Consider the following 19,706-nt stretch of genomic DNA (forward strand, 5'->3'; position numbering starts at 1 on the left):
CCATACCACTAGCAATGGCAGTCTAACTCTAGACATTCTTTACCAGGCCAGCTCAGGCCATAATTCCCCTGAGCAGCTGAGGGTAAGACGTGATAATGGAAGGGGCCAGGGAGAGTATAGTATTTTCATTAGTTCCTCCCTCATTCAGGCATCCAGAGGTCCTCTCTTTGGTACTGGTGACATCAACCAGTAGAGCAAGAGTAGGCAAGTTTCTCAGTGAGGTCAACAGTGTCTCCCTTTCCTCTTGGAAGGCCAGTCCAGGTTCTAGGCCTCGCCTACATTAAGGCATACTCTAGGTGGTTGGTACAATGGATCCTGGGATTCAGTTCTTCTGTTATTTTAAGTTCTTTCTTCTCTAAATTGTGAATAGTATTTTAGGCATGATATATTTTTCCTTTTTTCAGCAGTTTCCTTCTGGAAAAGCACATATTTGCATAATCATAAGAAAAATACTCTTGACTTACTTGGTCCAAGGCACATAACCAGGGGATTCACATACTAATAGTCATCAGCAGAGAGGGCCATCCCACTGAAGCAGATCAGCTCTAGGGGCACCCAGGAGAACTAGCCTGTGGAACCACTGGACACATCTGTTCCCCCTCCTCCAGTCTTCTAGACTACTCAAGTTCCTCAGTCCTCTAGGCACCATTCTGTGCTGGATGATGGCGGAAGATACGATTATTTTTGCCTGAATTCTTGTAAGGCCTGACTTCTGAAGCAATGAGACATCTTTGTGTCTCCTCTTCAAAATATCCCCTCCCCTTGCTGCAGAAGCCTAAAATTCCTTCAGTAAGGGTCAGAAAGATCTCCTGAGGGACAGGAGATAAGGACTGAAATCTAGTAAATTCCAGCCTCCAAAGGGAAGATTCTCAGAACTTCACCTCCCCAGGAGCACCTCTCCCCACAGGCATGTTGGGTTATGGCCCTTCCAGGTGCTTCAGGAGCATACCTCCCTGCGTGACTTACCTCCATTGCCTTTCCGTTGTCCAAGTATTTGGGTGTCTCCCATACAGCAAGTTAATTAAGGGCAGGATGGGCAGGGACTGTTTCTGTCTCTGTTTTAATCTCTGTCGGCTTAATCTAATAGAGTACTCAAGCCGTAGTAGGCACTCAGAACATTAATAGTAAATGAAGACATGAGTATTTGGGAGCCTCAAAAGAGAGAAAAAATAGTAAAAATGGTAAATTCAAATCTGAAACAATCTCCTTCACATTTTTTTTCTGGAAATGCCTCTCCCCTAATTACCCAGTTCCCAGCCAGCTCTTCGTTTCATTTTCTTGTGTATTTTCCATGCAGGTGAAAGATTAGTAACACTGAGACTTTATGTAGAGACCGACTTATGTTCTATATATTCCCTTTTGAACAGAGTGAGTCTGAACTGAAGTCAGCAGTTTTAAGGCCAGCCATGTACAGAGTCTGGTTGTTGAGTGGAATAGTGTTTATGAACTTTTAATTCTCCTTCATGGCCTATGACAATTAGCAGCCATTGAATTCTTCATTTGTCCCAAACCTAAGTTTGTCATATCTTGAACCATGCTAACTGGTTGATGGGGGAGGAGAACAAACATTATTTTAAAGGGAACAGGATTACAGTGGATTTCTTTTTTTAAATCCTGGGATTGTATGCCAAAATTTTGAGACTGAAATAATTTCCACAACTGAAAGGAATTGCTGGATATAATGCTTTTGGAAATTTATCTAGATTCTTAAGTATGTGTGAGTGATGAATTATACTTCAATTAATTTTTTTGATTTGGTCCTATTGGTATTTAATGACACCAAAACAACCTCTAAATCACAATCTAAGACTGGAGCATTAAAGTACATACTGAGTGGATTTTATATAAATCCTAAAAATGTTGTATGCTCTCAAAGTCTGAGAATTTTAAACATAAAATTTAGGCACACCAGATGTTTACTATGAAAATCTGTACAGTAAATAAGACTTCTTAAAGTCGAATTATCCATTCCATTTAGTTCGCCCTGGGGCTGCTGAAAACATTTATTCGGTTTGAAGTTGTTTGGAAGTTCCTGACTTCTGAATTGTTCTTGAAAAGAAATTCAAATGCAATAATTTATAGATCACAAAGCAAGAGTATCACTTTAATCCAACTGCTTATATCAGGTCAAATTAGCTTATGATAAATGTCCTATTATAAATGTCACTTGAGCAAAAAAGAAAAAGGAAAAAAAGATCTTTTAAAATCGTAATGCATAATTTTTTCCAAGAAAACTCCAGCAATTAATGGTTTGGCTCAAAGGGAGACTGTTGTCAAGTCACCATTTTCATATCTGATCGGGGCACACATTCTATTTGTGGCAAAGTAGGACTTTTATTTTATATCATCTCTTGGCCAAATGGGCTTCATTGTCCTGTCCTGTTGCTATGTGGTTCTGGTGGAAAGTGTCGCCCCATGGGTACTGGACGGATCGTCAGTCACACTGTGGGTGGATTATTCTAGTCAGAAGCACAAAAACCTTACTCATCAGGATTGTGAGGAGAGACTTAGAATAGCCCCTGTCCATCTGAACTAGCTGAGTCCCACTCTCTTCAGCCCTTGGTTTTACGCTCTCCTCCTCTTTCCTACAACCCTGCCCCAACCATACACTATTTCTCTCCAAACACTCCCACCTTTGGAACCCACTTCTGTTTCTGACTGCACATGGACTGTGTCAGTTGCTTATAGAATAAACCATATATAAATTACATTTGTGCAAGTTGTGATATGCTTTTAAATATTTTTAGTATATATTAGAAAAGAGACAACTATGCTTTTCCCCACAGCCATGAAACTCTTTAAAAAAAATATGTTAACACGCCTACGAGCACCTCTTACCTAGCCTCATGTCAGGCCCTAAATGGTACTAGAGTCAGAAACCTGCCTCTGGGGAGTGCTGCCTCCCAGATGGCTGGGCACAGCCGTTAGAGAAGCACTTGATTCTACTGAAGCCAGGGCAGCTAGTATTTAATTACTTCATGCCCCCACAGACGTAATATTTACATTCAGGTGAACTGTGTTTAATATGTAAACTTGGTTTGCAAAACATCGGGAGTTCAAGGATAAAAGGCAGGCGGGAGGGAGAAGCAAAACTTTTCAAATGGTTTCAGAAGCGTGACTAAGTGTGTCTCTCTCTTTGTGTGTGTCTGTCTCTTTGTGTGTGGGTCTTCCTGGTTTTCAGGGAAGACTTCCTGTCCCAAAGGAAGTGAACCGCAAGAAGAATGACGAGACCGAGGCTGCCTCCCTGACTCCCCTTGGCAGCAATGAACTCCACTCCCCAAGAATCAGTTACCTCCACTCTTTTTAATCGTAACACCTCCATTTGTATTACATATGGTGTATGGGTATTGATGAGGTCATGGTATCATATATGGGATTTTTTTCTGTGTAAATCATCAAGTATAAGAAGAAACTATGGGACTCTGAGCCCTGCTTTAGAGAATTTACAGTGGACAAATAGGTATCATCAAACCAGTTTTTAATCATTCTGACTCTGTGAAAACGCTCAGAATTTCACACTGTGAATCCACGTTTACAACCCTTACAGGTGGGCCTTCAGGCCTGGTTCGCTACGACGTCTTCCACAACTCAAACTCCCACTGCTCTCACACAACCGGTCCACTCCTGCCTTTTCACTCACACAGCTCCAGACTGCTTCTTGCAGAGGCTGAGTCCCCTTTTTTTTTTTTTTTCATTTAGATGTAACAAGCCTAGTAGTTTATGTTCATCAATTGTCTGTATATCTCTATATTTTATCCATGTACTCTTTTGATGTATAGAAGTAGTTTGAAACTCATTGTTTCCTTGTGGTAAGTGACCGAGATGCTGCCACAGGACCTGAGACACTGATGAATGGTGCTATTTTGGACTTTCAACATGCTCCTTGGCGAGGTAGCTCTGATGGAGTTATTTTTTATTTCCATGTTCTAAGAAGGTGTTGGTACTCTGTTTCCCTGAATGTTGTTCTCTAGACTGGATTGACTTGTTTTCCTTGTGTCTTCAGTGTGGCTTTCTTCTTCAGCATTGTAGGTTGAGTGAACGCTACCAGAGAGGGTGTGAGAGACTCACGTCTCATTGGCTGGCTCTCATGGACACGCCGTCACTGTAGTGGGAGCAATCACAAAACTGTAATTTACTTACCAAGTCTCTTCCTTTCAGTAGCCTCGCCTGCCTAACTTAGAGAAAGAAAAGCAATAATTTGACAGGCGTTTTTAGGTGTCTCTTTTGGTTCTTTTTGTTTGAAAGGATATTTGGGAAAAAAAAGGGCGAACTCTTTTTTTTAATAAATGCCCTCTGAAAAAATATCCAAAAAAACTGGCATCTAAGTAGGAATATGAAAATTATACCCTTCCTGAAAATTAGGTTGGAAAAATGTCTTTACAAAATTAAATTGAAAAAAAGGCAGTGCGCTCTTTTTTCGGCAGTTTTGATAAGCAAGGTATAGATTTTACATTTTTGTCCTTGCTCCCAATGAAATGGATAAACAAAAATAAAATCAGACAATACCATCTATTCATGGAATGTTGTTGTGTTAGCCAGTCTGAAAGCCCACCTTAATTTTTATATAACTGTCTTTTAGCTCTTCCTTTTACAGGGCAGGCTTTGTTCTGAACTGTTGCGCTTCTGACTGTTAAACATCGATGATGCATGCGCTGCACTTCTTCGTTCTCTTCTCGCTCCCCCATTGGCCTGAGTTTCTCGTGCATTTCCCCCCCTCCCTCCTTTGTTAGAATAGGTATATGAGCTGTGTAAATAGAGCAAGAAAACAGTATTCTGCATCTGTGGCATTTATATAGAGTTGCAGTTGTGTACTGCTGAAAATGCAGGCTTTTGTAACAATGTGATCTTTACTGATGCACTCACGACAAGTACCCAATGTATTTTAGCTATTTTAGTAGTATTCGTTCAATAAATATGCAAGCTGTAAGGTAACTGGCTTGGCTCGTCATTGGAAAGGCCTACTTTTGAACGCTTTCACAGGGTCGTGTTAATTCATCTGTTCTCAGAACCCCAAAAGTAGACCCAAGGGCAAATATCAAAAGAGAGAGAGAATCAGCTCTGCCTTTCGTGCATTTTCCCTTCTGAAGGTTTTATGGGATTAGGGGCTAGGCAGTGGCTCATTAGGATGGTATTTGTGGAGCTGCCTCTGGATACAAAGAAGAATTAAACCAAAACCCTTTTATTTCTATACTCTCCTCCCCCTTTCAGGGCACTCCCACATACCTCAAAACTTATGCTTTCTTACTCCTTGCTGTTGAGACCTACTCTGTGGTATTTTTTATCCTTGCCAAAGGATACTTGACCTTACTTCTTCATGGAATATTTTCACTTATACACAGACAAAAGGCTTATGCTTGGAAGAGGATAAAATTGATTCGAAGTCATTAATTCATATGTGCCCAGCTACCTGGAATCTTGCAGATGATAAGATGGCATTCCCAGGACCTTCTGGAGGTCTCATGTGACCTTGAAACCCCACAATTCAGGGGATTCATGCTCTTCCTGGGCATGAGAAGTGCCTGCTGCTCTCTTCTCATCCATTAGGAGAGTGAAACCTCCACTGGGCTTACACACAAGTTGCTAAATTTTCTGGTTGGGTTCAGATATTTGAGTTTCTCTTGAACAGAGGCTAAGAAACAGACTTTTGAGATAAGAGCCAGAGAGAAGGGAGAGGAGCAAAAGGCAGCCTTGCTTCAAACTGGGAGCTCAGCCTCTGGAGAGTGCAGATCAGTGTGTGTGTCAGGAGAGACTTTTAAATTGGGGAGCTACTTTTGAAATTAATACACGTCTCAGATTTTGGTGAAATTTCCTATTTAGCCTCAACTTTTAATCTTAACAAGAGAAAGGAACTTTTTTTCTGAAAAAAAAAATTCATAAAATAGAGCTATTACTACCTCTTTTGGTAATCCCATCCAGAGGTTAATACTTCTGAATGTGGAAGTCCTCCTTAAACTTAATTACCTTTCATCCTATAGACAATTGCCATTGTCCTCACCCAGTAGACTCCCATCACTTGTATGTTAACACAGCTGTGAGGGGATACATCTTGCCTTCCTGCCCTTGCTAAACGGGGAACAGAGAAAGGTGAGGAGGCCAGGCCATGGGGGTGGTACGGCCTGGGTTGCTTTATGCGCATCTGTATTAGTTATCTGTTGCCACATACCACATTACAACCACACTTTGCATCTTGAAACGACAAACTTGTTTCACAGATTCTGTTGGTCAGGAATTCAGGGGCAGTTTAGCTGGTGCTTATGGCTCAGGATCTCTCCTGAGTTTGCAGTCAAGATGTCAGCAGGCTGCAGTCATCTGAAGGTTTGACCAGGGCAGGAGAATCTGCTCCCGATATGGCTCCCTCATGGCTGTTGGCAGGAGAACTCAGTTCTTCCACTCATGGGCCTCTCCCCAGGGCTACTTAAGTGTCCTCCTGACCTCTGGCTTCCCCCAAAGCAAATAATTCAAGAGAGAGCTGGAAGCAAGCCGCAATGCCTGTGACCTATTCTCAGAAGTCGCCATCATCCATCGTATTCTGTTCATTAGAAGCATGTCGCTAAGTATAGCTCACACTCAGAGGGAGGGAGGGAATTAAGCTCTACCTCCTAAAAGGAGGAGTATCAAAGAATTTATGGGCACATTATAAAACCAGCACATCACCTGAAGTTAAAGTGCTCAGAGTAATTGTAGGTCGGGGGCTGGAAGTGAGAAGAGCTGAAACCAGAATCACAGTTACTTCTTTCATTGAAGAAGTCTTTCATTCCTTGGAGCTCCAGAGACTGAGGCGTATGAGGAGAGCATCCAGGAACTATTATATTGGGACCGCATAGTCTTCTTTTGTTAATCCTAGTGCTATTAGCCCTGAAAGGAGTATTTAGAGAATGTTTCTGGAAGCTATAAAAACAGAGAAGCTGGCATAAATGATGTCTAAAGTTCTATCCCACTCAGTGGACTTTGGTTTGCTGTTGACAGCTCCCTTGGCCTCCATGAAGCTTGACATAGATGATTGACCCTGTACTTCGCTTTAAACTTGCAGGACCCACCTGTGAGGATCAGCAATGACTTGTGAAGGGTTAGGGTTAGTAAGTGCTGAGGCAGAGCTAAGAAATTGGAGCGCTAGCTGGGGCCAGAGCAGGAGACTGCAAACTTTGATTAAAGACTGCTTTGTTCTCTCTCCGGAGGCAAAAATATCACCATGTTGCCTTTGGGCAGAGATTGCTAACCAACAGCCATGGATCTGATCTGACCTGTAGACTTTTGTTTTGCCTGCTATGTGTTTTATAAAAATGTTGGTTTAATTGCCAACATTTACACACTGGAAAATTTCACATGAAAATGCAGGTTTTTGACTTCCCTTGAAAGTTGGAAGATCTAGTAATAGTGAGGTTGAAGCTGCATAGCGGCCTCTGCCTGTCGTGAGGCATGCCCTCTCCAGGATCCAATCCTCACATTTGTTATCTTCTTGTCCCCTGTCTGCTCCATTCATTTACATCACCTGCCTGCCTCTGTTGGCCTGTCAGTGTGCAACACTAATCCTCTGATTTCAGGGGATGGTGATGTGCTGATTCACCAGCAAAGGGCCAGGGGACCTTGTGAGATCTTATTGTTTGATAGGCGGAGCATATATAGGTCTATGAACATCGGACTAGAAACAGAAGCTTCTCATTACAATTGCCCAAACAGGGACTAATGCAGTTCCATCTGCACCTCCGAATGTCTTTTAAAACTCTTTAGTTACCCTCCCTCAGTAACTGAGATTCCCATGGTAAAAAAAATCTTGGACTGGGTCAGGTTAGGCTGTATAGAGGCCTGATACACTCACAATTTTCAAACTAGGGTATGTGTCCCTCAGGGTCTGTGAAGTCTTTCCAAGGAGTACACGCTCCTGGATAGTTTTAAGGCAACTAATTTCCAGATCCTCTATATATACTCTACTCTTTCCTAAAATTGATCTACTGAGAAAGAGTCTGTGTTCATAATAGTCTTTTTCCTCCTGTTATAAAAAAAAAAGATATAGGTCTCACCTATCCTTAATTTTAATATGACACATTGCCCTTCATATGACACAAAAACCCCAGATGTAGCAAACAAAGAGAAAGGTTCTTTTAATAATTAGTCAGAAATCCATAGAACTTTGGGCTTTCCCTTCTTATACACACGTTGAAAGTGATATGTTAGAAAACACAGAAGTGAGGTGTTTGGGCTCACACATGGATCTTCGGAATTCAGAAAAATGGTAAAGTGAAGTGATGGAAGTAATGACCATTTTTATTTAATGCCTTTTCCTCTTCCTCCTCCTGACTCTTGTCGAAGAATGCCTTGCTCTTGAGGGAGAGTCCTGATAGAGTGAATCAAGGAGAAAATCAGTAGATGACATCAAATACCAAAAATGGTTTCTTCCTGTAATTGTAAGCAATTATTTTCCATACTCATCCCTACAATATATCTTCAGTGGGAAGAAAAGTACCTTAGAACACCTAAAGCAATGTAGGTTTGCAATGCTGATTAGTTTAAACGTAATCAGAATGCCTTTTGGGAATACCAAATCTTCACAAGATAAAATGGATAAAACCCAAGGATAAACTTTCATGCGGGTTCTTTCAGATTTGACGTACATTAATTAATAAAGTTGTCGAAATCTGTTGTATCAAACCAAAGTGTGAAATATTTATTTCAACAATAGTCAATTCTCATCGTATTCTATCTTACACGACATTTAGTATCTTTTTTTATAATAACAACAAAAAAATTATGTGCTACTAGACTGATTAACAGCCTAGAATCTTCCTGTCATTAGTGGCATTTCTGATTTTTACACTAGTTCTTATTTATTCTTCAAAGCCAGTTGGCAGCATTCAGTAGCTTCACACAATTTTACCTGACATAGACTATGGCTTTTATCTTTCTTCTTACTTTATATGAGAAAGAATGTATTGATCATCTTGTTTTTATAGCTTATTTAAGCATTAATTATATTAGATGTATATCATTTTAATTCTGATTGTTTTTAGTGATCAATTTCACAAGATGTGCTTTAATTCTTGTTGATTTTTATAGTAATCCTCAAAATAGTGATTTGAATTAAAAAATGAAGTCGAAGTTTTTTTCTGATAGAAGTGTATCTGATTTGGCTAATCGGTTTGACAGTGAAGATTGGCTCTGCCAGTGGGGTTCGTGATAGACATTTTCCATAAATGAGCTAAATCTACAGCTCCAAAGTAATGGTAATATTTTAAGCAAGAAATAAGGTCAAGGCATTTTATCAAAAGCATTATTTTGGCAAAAGTGTAATGAAATTAATAATATATCTGTTTTTCCTATCATTTCTGAAGATACAAGATTTAAAAAGGTGAGTTTAAGTGAAAGTGTTACAGGGTAAATAACAATAACTTTGTAAATCTTAGTAGTGCTCTTTTGGTATACTTCCCAGAAATTGAGAAAGTGAATTATTCTAATGACCAGAACAAATCTCTTTGCAAATAAAGTCCTTTCCAATTCACTGCTTATAAGAAAAATGAAGAGGGACTTAATGAAGATATCAGTTGACAGAAGATTAAAAATATTTTCAATGATAGATCATTATATGAAATTTGGCATATAACATGGAAGGAGTTCAAAGAATTGAATTACATTTCTATAGTAAAACACTTTCAATTCCTATAGCTTACATCTATACAAGCAAAAAAATACAAATAGAATTGATTCTGACTCCTGTCTCATTCCAGCAATAAGTAATATTCATCTACAGACACATGAACTAAATAAAAAAGGTTTGTCACCTCATTGAGAGATACATTTGCAATATAATTTCACTTTTTGTGTTTAATAATTAGTATCATGCACTCGTGTTGTTTTAATCAGTGGTGTATTGCTAAGAATGATAATTCAACCACATAGCTTTTTTTAATGCTTAGTGTTTTATGGTCACCGAAAATAAAAGTTTAAAAATTTAATTTGGATACATTTTTATTGAAGATAAATGTAATAGGGTAATCAATAAAGTCTTTTCAAACAAAAATTACATTAAGGTAAAATTCTTTGGGGGAAGTGGAATGAAAATTTAAGTTCAAGGAGAAAAAGAGAAAAAGAAATTTCTGCAAGTTAAAGAAGTGTTTTGGTTTTTTGGGTTTTTTTTTTTTTTGAGGAAGATCAGCCCTAAGTTAACATCTGCTGCCAATCCTCTTTTTGCTGAGGAAGACTGGCCCTGAGCTAACATCCATGCCCATCTTCCTCTACTTTATATGTGGGATGCCTGGCACAACATGGCTTGCCAAGCTGTGCCATGTCTGCACTCAGGATCTGAACCCGCGAACTGTGGGCCACTGAAGCGGAACGTGTGAACTTAACTGCTGCGCCACTGGGCTGGCCCCAAGAAGTGTTTGTTTTTAAAAATGGAATGATAAATTATCAATTGCCGTATTGTTTAGATTTGATTGTCTACATTTACAAAAGAAATTCAACTTTCGTTTTAAAATGGAAACACTTACGATATGTTCCAAATTACATCCTTTGAAAGTATTTAAACTTAGGATGAAAAACTTTATTATTAACTTAAAAATTGTATGATTTTTATTACTTTAGTAAAGATGTAAAGTATTACTTACTTTATTAAGATTTTTTTAGAGGGTATAAGAACCTAAAAGTTTGAAAACCTCTGAGCTAGACAACCACCTATGCGCTGTGTGTTGTGGAACTCCCTCAGCCAGAAATACCTCCCACCCGGCCACAATGCCTCATCTCCCCCAGTATTCTTCTGATTGAAGCCTTGAAAATTGAACTTATGGCACTGCTGGGGACAGGTCCCTGAGACAACACAGCACCAGTGAATTTTGATGGGAAGTGAAAGAAAGATCCAGAATGCCTGTCCGTGGATGGTCCAGGCACTGACTCCATGGGGGAGGCAGGAGGGAGGTCCCCAGGATCAGTCTTCCGGGCCTGCAAATTCCATGAGTCTGTTTTTAAAAGATCAGCAGTTCTTCTTAGAGTCTTTACTTCATTCCCTTAGAAGTTCATATCTCTTTAGTGCTAATATCCTTTCCCTCCAGATTCTTCCATACATTTCATTATATCTCTATCCAGCATGTCCCAAAGGGCTGGGTCAATGGTCACTGAGAAGGGGGCCTGGATCAGTGAGAGAAATGGGATTATACAGCAGGCTCCCAACCCTACAGTCCTTGAGACTGCAGCACCCTGGGGAAAAGCCTGGAGAGCAGCAGGCAGCTCATGAATCAGGGCAGAAAAAGGGGGTCATCTTTTCTTTTATTGCATGCGTCCATTAGGCTTACCTCTGAGCACAACTACATAGAAGCAATACGAAATTATTCCCTCACACAATACACAGTGCCATTAATGCACAGCTTAGCGATTTCACTGAGAGACCCATGTGGCCACATGAAAGCCTCATGGAATAGAGAATTTAAGGAATGCATTAATTTGCTGATTCCTTCAAGTTGGGCAGCTTTACTTATTAGTTGAAACCTTTCTGAGCCCAACACTTATATTACTTTCCACCCACCCTTTGGTCCTAGCTGAGTTCTCAGAACTGCACAGACTAAGCAGGCTCATTCTTTCATGCAACAGCCTTTCACATCTTGCTCTCCTTGCCTTTTTCTCCTCCAGGCCAACTGACTCAGTTCCTTTAGCCAATTTTCCTGTGACCTGTTTTCTGGAACTTTCACCACTCCTATTGCCCTCTTATAAGAACCCTTATTTGTGGCTGAACCAACTTGTTTTTAAAGATCATAGCTGAGGTCTGGGAAGGATCAATAATAGAGGCTTCCACGAAGGACACACTGTATGATGTGCTGGCACCAGGGTGGTCCTATACATAGCTAAGTTGAGAGGGTGGGGCCCTGGGTACTGTCTAAACAGCTGCTGTAGAGCCGCATGCGCTCTGCCCCCTACACTTTGGGCAGCCCCAGTCCTGAGCAAAGTCTCCACTGTGCTCCTCACCGCAGTGCTGCTCCCAGGGCCCCTGAGAAGGAGGGAGACAGTCACTTTTTTGCTCAGAGGCCCTAGATCACCTCCTACCCTCTCCTTTCCCTGGGCTGCTTGTGCCAAAGGTGTCCGATATCTAGGAAAGGGGATTAAGCAAGGGTGGCTCCTCACGCCTCTTCAGGGGCTTTCTCCGTGCTAGTTCGCTCCTTAAAAATCCCAAGGCTAGTCTCTGAAGAGCAAATGTCCCCTGCAGAGCTGAGGGGCACTGCTTTCTAGGAGAGAGGGGTAAGTGGAATGCTCTAATTTGTCACTAACAGCTAGGATCTGCTTTGTCAGATGTGATAATGAGGGAGTATTTGATGTGAGTTCTTGTGGAGGAGGAGGATTAGCTCAGAGGGACATTACAAAGTGTGGTAGCAGCCCTGGGAGGAGTGTGAAAAATAGCCGCTTGCTCATTACATGTGTGGGACACTGTCACTTGTATCACTTCGCATATGGTCCCTCTGCAACACTGTGAGGTCAGAATCATTAGCTCAGTTGAGGGATAATTAACTGCCCAGAGTGAAATATCTTGTCTGAGATGGCAGAGCCTTTCCCTTAAATCTTTCTGTTTCCTGCATACTGGTACAGTGCTGGGGGGAATATAAAGCGGTGCGACAGCTTTGGAAAACAGTTTGGCAGTTCCTTTAAAAAATTAAACATAAAGTTGGAATATGACACAGCAACTCCACTCCTAGGTATATACCCAAAGAATTGAAAATAGGGGCCCATAAAAACTTGTGTACAATTGTACATTGCAGGATTATTCATCTTAGCTGAAAAGTGAACACAACTTAAATGCCCATCAACTAATGAACTGCTAAACAAAATGTGGTATAGCCACATTATATAATACTATGCAGCCATAAAAAGGTATGAAACGCTAATGCCTGTTACAATGTGGATGAACTTTGAAAACATTATGTCAAGTAAAAGAAGCTAGTCACAAAAGGCCACAGATTGTATGATTTGATTTATATTAAATGCTTAGAATAGACAAATCTATAGAAATAGAAAGTAGATTAGAAGTTGCCAGGGGCTGAGGAAGAGAATGAAGATCGATTGCTAATGGATATGGGCTTTCTTTTTGGGGTGATTGACATGTTCTGGAATTATATAAAATGTGATGGTTACCCAATCTTTTGAATATAGTAAAAACTACAGAATTGTATACCTTAAAAGGATGAGTTTTATGATATGTTAACTATATCTTAATTTTAAAAATTCAACAGTAAAAAAACAAATAATCCAATTAAAAAATGGCAAAAGACATGAAGAGACATTTCAACGTAGAGAATATATAGATGGCAAATAAGCACGTGAAGACATTCAACATTATTAGCCATTAGGGAAATGCAAATGAAAACCACAATGAGATATCGCTATGTACTATGAGAATAACTAAAATAGAAACTCATGATAACACCAACTGCTGATGAAGATGAGGAAAAACAGGATCGCTCATCCATTGCTGGTGGCAATGTAAAAACATACAGCCTTTCAGGAAAATGGTTTTGCAGTTTCTTAAAAAAACCAAACATACAACTGACATATGATCCAGCAGTTGCATTCCTGGGTATTTATCCCAGAGAAATGAAGAGTTATGTTCATGTAAAAGCCTACGCGTGAATATATATAGCAGCTTGATTCATAATAGCCCCAAACTGGAAACAACCCACATGTATTTCAATGGATTGGCTAAACCAACTGTGTACATTCATATCACAGAATACTACTCAGCAATAAAAAAAAATAAATTAATTGATGCATGCAACAACCTGGATGAATCTCAAGAGAATTATGCTGAGTGAAAAAAAGCCAATCCCCAAAGCTTACATACTGTATCATTCCATTTACATGACCTATTTGAAATGACAAATGTATACAAATGGAGAACAGATGAGTGGTTGCTAGGGCAGGAGGGAGTGTACGAAAGCACAACATGAAGGATCCTTGTAGTGATGGAAATGTTCTGCATCTTGACTGTATCAATGTCGGTATCCTGATTGTAAATTGTGCTACAAGATGTTATCACTGGGAAAACTGGGTAAAGAGTAAAACGGATCCCTCTGTATTATTTCTTATAACTGCATATGAATCTATGATTATCTCAAAATAGAAAGTTTAATTTAAAAAAATAGAGGAAGAGAAAAGCATACTGAATGTCTGCAAAATATTCAATCATAGCAAACTTCCTTATCTATTACCTACAGTGGACATTTAAGTTGTTCCTTATTTTTCACACTCTAAATAATGCCATGATGACCCTCTATTCTCCAAAAGTGTTACATATATCTGTCATTTTTCCTTTTCTATTTTGCCAAACTGCTTTCCCAAAACTTTGTATCAAGTTACAGTCTTATCAGCTGGTAGGCACGATGCCTGTCCTAGGACACGCTCACTAGGCTTGCAGGCACGCCTGCTTTCCAATCTCTGTTAATTTGATGGGTGAAAAATACTACCTTGTTGCCTCTATTTGCTTTGTTTTATTAGTGAGGGTGAATATTTTTAAATGTTTATAAATCATTTATATCATTTTATGATTAGTCTATTCACCAAGGACCAAAGGATTCCTCTGACTCTTCATGCATGAAGCAATGGGAACAGGAAATATTATGAGCTGGTTAAAAATTGATTGTAATTTGTTAAAAGTTACAGTAAAATAACACACAGGTTTGGGTGTTAGGAGAATCCCAAGGTGAAATATAACCAAGAAGTGGGGAGGGTGAGCAGACCTAACCAGAGCGAGGTTAGAGGTGGAGTCCAGACAAGACGTGATTTCAGTCTCTGGGAAGTCAGCAAAAGACTTCTGTACGGATAGTAACATTACAGCAGGGACCTCAGGAATAAAGAGCTGAGTGCAGCCTTTCCTGATGGGAAAGAGAACAGAGAGGCAAGTAAATATACAAAAATAGTGCAAGAATCAAATGGCATGAAAATACAAACGGCAGAAAGCTAGAGAGGTAGCCCAGGGCACAGTTTTAATCCCAGAAACAAGGTCCTGTTGTTTCAGTAGAGACCTATCCTTTAAAACAAACATAGGGCAGGGGTGTTCGAAGATGTATGTGGCTGTGGATGTAAAGTGAGGAATGCGAAATGTCAGATTGGTGAATGTGTATGCACCTGAAGAAATGTGAAAGCAGAAAATTATTCACACTGTTTATAACAAGAATCAAGATGCTGTGGAAGAGTTTTCAACTGTTTTTCAGAAACAGGGCGTAGAGTTAGAAATGAAGAAAAAGTGATCCCTATAGACTCACATTGTCAGTCTGTAAAACAGTAAGACTAGAGAACCCTCCTGTGACTACACGTGGATCACCACACCTAAATGATACCTACAAGGAAAGGAAATGGGCCAATATTACAGAATCTGTGTGTTGGCGAGAAGTAAAGCGACCTCTCTACATCTAATCTTCTACCCCAGCAGGAATCTCCTCTGGAACCTTAGATAAACCTCTGCTAAGACCTTAGACACTTTCTTCTTGGATACTGCCCCAATAGGAATTTATTACAGCAAAAGATAGTTTAATCTATTTTTATCATACTATAATTAGCAGAAAATTGTCTCTTTGAATTGACTCACTATTTTTCTAATTCTCTCACTCAAAAATTCTTGTTCTTTCTCTGAAACCACACAAAACAATGACATTAATAGTTTATATTTAATGAGGGCTGACTATTGGACTCTATGTACATTTATAGTCTGCTTAAAACCAGGGATACATTCTGAGAAATGTGTTGTTAGGCGATTTCGTCATTGTGTGAACATCACAGAGTATACTTACACAAACCTAGATGGTGTAGCCTACCACACACCTAGGCTGTATGGTACTAATCTTATGGGACCCTCTTCAATGCTCCATCATTGACCAAAACATCGTTATGCTGTGCATGACTGTATATGCGTTATTTCCTTTAGTTCCCAAAACAACCTTAAAAATAGTAGTTTTTATTATCCCTGCCTACAGATGAAGAAATGGAGGGCAAAAGAGATTATGTAACATTCCCATGTTAGTATATGAGGCCTGTCAATATTTGAACCTACGTCTGTCTGAGTCTCAAGGTTTTTTCTCTTGAGTATCTTGTTAGGTTCTGCATGGCTGCCTCACAAGTCTAAGCCTGTGCACTTCTGAGAGTCCTGTGAATTTTGGAAGCCAGCTCATCCATTGGAGTTGCAGATTTCTGCCAGTAAAATACCATCACATCGGGCTGTAGAGACTCCTCCAGGAAGAGTATGGTCACATTACATCCAAGCACAGAGAGCTGGCATTTCAGATTGTATGAACTGTTTGGTGTCTATTTAACAACAGATGGTTGTTTAATAAACATCTGGTAGATGTATGGCAGAATTTGGTTGGAGACCTGTTTTCCTTATCACTCGGTAGTGACTTTGTGGGGAGATAACTAATCTCACCCACTTCTAACTTTACCAAAATATCCACAAAAACAAACAAAGAAGAACCTCAGAGTCAGTGAATGATCAAACTGGCTCAGGACAGTTGGCAACAATTGGTCTTAAAGATAGGTGTCCAGGAGTGAACATAATATGCCAAGGGATCTGATGAGTGTAGGATGGAGGGAGGGGATCAGCTTCCTCTCTCTGGACTCTCTGCTCTCTGCTCAGCCTAAGACTGAGCAGCTGTTGGCAGGCTTAGCATTCTGAGACCTCCAGTGGAGCTCGAGGACTCAACCTCCAGCCTTAGTCACTTTCACACTTGCTGCCCGTCCATCTCGAACTTGGACAAGCTGACGTGAGATTTTTGGTTTACTCAAGAATAGCTCTTCTATGTAGAAAAGACTATTCAGGTATTTATTTTGTTTTCAAAAGTTGATATTCACTTTATTGTCACTAATTTTTAATACCCTCATTCTTCCTTAGGCTTTAAGTTCAATTTACAAATCCTGTTATTCTAGTTATGCCTAGCAATTTTAGCAATCACTCTAATGGCCTTTGAACAATACTTGATCCCATTTAAAACTAATTAATTGAACACTTTCACATATTTTACACTGCATTTATAAGTTTCATAAATTTTATTTCCTTTTAGAGTAATTCAATTGCCTGATTGGCAAGGTTTCCAAGGTATTAAGTAATTCATATAAATTTAATAAATTAAGTTTATAAATATCATGAACCCTGAGTTGTCTCAAGTGTTACAATATTGCATTATATAGTTAGTGAGAATTTCACTGCAAACCACAAATCTGAATCAATTACTTAATTAGATATTTTAAATTGAAGTTACAAAGCTATTACTCAAATGCAATTCCCAAACATTACAAGTACATAAAAGATTGAATTTTAAGTTTTCTTAATTCACAAATATTAATATTACTGGGTTTAGTTTTCTAAAATATTTCTTTATTCAATTTTCAATTCTGGGATTGAAAGATGCTTACTTCTGAAGGAGGGCAAGTACCATCCTAGTTAAGTAAGGTACTAACGACCACAGCTTTTAGCCTGGACCTTTTGATGGGATACAAAAAGCCTCATTTGTACTTGATTCCATAACTTCAAGAAAGGCGTGCCATGGAATCTACGTTCTTTAGATCTAAGCTAAACACTTTACCTATTTCTTCCCGAGTCTACTCACAGAAATCTGCAACTGCCTGGTTCCTGCCGAAGTGATCACATGATTATTTGCTCTCCAGATAAGTAACCGTCTGCTTGCCCAGGCCTAAAGACCTGTGACCATGGCCACATCCCTTTCTCTCTCTTTTTTTTTCATTATTACTTATTTTCTGCTGTTTTTTGATTTTACTGAGGTCATATTGGTTTATAACATTGTGTAAATTTCAGGAATACATTATTATACATTAGTTTCTGTATAGACTGCATCGTGCTCACCACCAACCCTGCTTTCTTTTTCATTGACTTTCTAATATTACAAATAAAAACTGAATTTTGGATATCTCCCATGTGACTTAAAGTGATAGTTGATATGAAAATTCTACTGACAGACCTTTTTTTCTTTTTTAACTTAATCTTTGATCTTTATCTGGGTAGGCTTAATGTGCTGAGATCATTTTGGATGGTAACTCTGCCATCTTGTCCAGTTTCATGTCATCCTTGAATTTGATGGGCTTCTCATCCTTATCCGAGCCCTGCCTGGCCCTTTGGGAAATTTCTCTTCTATTTGTCTTTGGTCTGTATGCCAGCTCCCTTCAGGGATGTCACACCTGCCTGCCCATGGGAGTCGTTTGGGGAGCTTACTAAAACTTAACTTCTGGAATTCATTCCGTAGCCTAAAGGGCTGTGGCACAGGCATTTTGGACCATTTAACAAGCTCCCCAGGAGACTCTTAAGCAACTGTTGTTTTGGCATTAGTTCAAGGACTAGCTTTCGAAACTGCTGCCTCTGTTTCTCCATCTTGACTCAAGGACAGCACTTAGACTTTGTGAGGAACCTTGCTCAAGCCTAGACTCACAAGGTCTAAAGCACCTCCACCTACCTGTAGAGTAACCACAGCCACAGAGGAAACAATCATCTGGCTTGATTTTTCCTTGTGACCCAAATTGATTCTGAAAGATTGTCTCCTACCTCACCATGTGCTCAGGAAAATCCCCAGAGATTGACGTTCAAGTCACTGGTGTTCAGTCTTCAGTATCTACTTTTATTTTCTCTTTCAAAAAGTTAAGTCATTTCCTCCCTCTGTGTCACCTCCCTCCTCCACCAAGTCTTCTAACATTGTCCCCGGTCTCCATGGCTGGTTTCTCAACAATTATCTGTGGTGAATCAGTGACCTTATTGTCAGCTTTCTTTTCCCCATGAATGTAAGCTTTTCAGGCCTGAAGGATCAAACAGGCAAAATAGCTATGCATTTAAAAAAAACCAAACACATCAAAGTGAATTGCAGCATGAAAACATTCAAAATAGGCTGAATCAACAACTCTAGTTGTCTTAGATACTTAAAGAATAACTTGTCTGATTTTTATCTGAAGAGCACTTTGGCAAAATGATCATCTGCACTTGTGATTGATAATAACTTTGGTGCTTCTGTGGTTCTCTCTGTGTTCTTATTTTGTGTGGTATTCCCGCAACCCTGGCTCCATTTTTCCCCCACTGCCTACCCTCACTGCCTTCTTTTTCTAATTACTCTAGACATTTATAATAGAAATGCACTTATCTTATGGAAAACGTCACCAGAACATGACCTCTTGTGTGACTATCCTTTCCAAATTCCCACTTTGTGTGGGTATCCTTGAGTGACCAGTCGGAGATGCCTGACTGAGTGGCCGCTTCTCGGACTAGAAGGAAGAGTGAGGACTTCCTTCTGGAAACTACCAAAATACCCAAGAGTTGGAGGTTGCCTGCATGAAAATCTGCAGGCAATCATAGAATTTTCAGTCCTAGGCAGACTGTGTACAAAGACCAGGAGAGGAATCAAGAGAGTTTCTGAGCTATCCCTACATCGAGGTCACCTGGCCTTGCATTTGTCCAGTGTGTGCTGGCCATGTGAAATGGGGTTCCCTTTCACACGTGGCCTGGTGGTTGACAAACAAGAACTCTGCTTTGACTTCATTCCTTGGCTCTGTAGCAGTTTCGGCTCTTTTGAGAACTCCTTAAGCCAATCTGGCCTTTCCCAATGGTCAAGGTTCTTTGGTGAATATTAGTAGCCCTCTACTACTGGATTTGGTGCGAGCCACATGCCTTCTTTGAACAACCTCTGTACCAAGTGTTTTATTATAATAAAATTATATGTATTCTAATGAATGAAAGTCTCAGATTCAGTGCA

The 19,706-nt window shown here is 39.8% G+C and overlaps 1 protein-coding gene across 1 annotated transcript in view; it reads left to right on the top strand.

Moving 5' to 3' along the window:
• Positions 1 to 4,932, top strand: part of NREP (neuronal regeneration related protein) — a 19,324-nt gene extending 14,392 nt beyond the window's left edge. Inside the window, exon 3 of the mRNA XM_046668160.1 lies at positions 3,182 to 4,932. Within this exon, the coding sequence (XP_046524116.1) occupies positions 3,182 to 3,307 (126 nt within the window). The 3' untranslated portion in view covers positions 3,308 to 4,932. The remainder of the gene's footprint in view (positions 1 to 3,181) is intronic.
• Positions 4,933 to 19,706: the final 14,774 nt, after the last annotated feature.

Source organism: Equus quagga, chromosome 7, assembly GCF_021613505.1.
Source record: "Equus quagga isolate Etosha38 chromosome 7, UCLA_HA_Equagga_1.0, whole genome shotgun sequence".
Taxonomy (NCBI): Eukaryota; Metazoa; Chordata; class Mammalia; order Perissodactyla; family Equidae; genus Equus; species Equus quagga.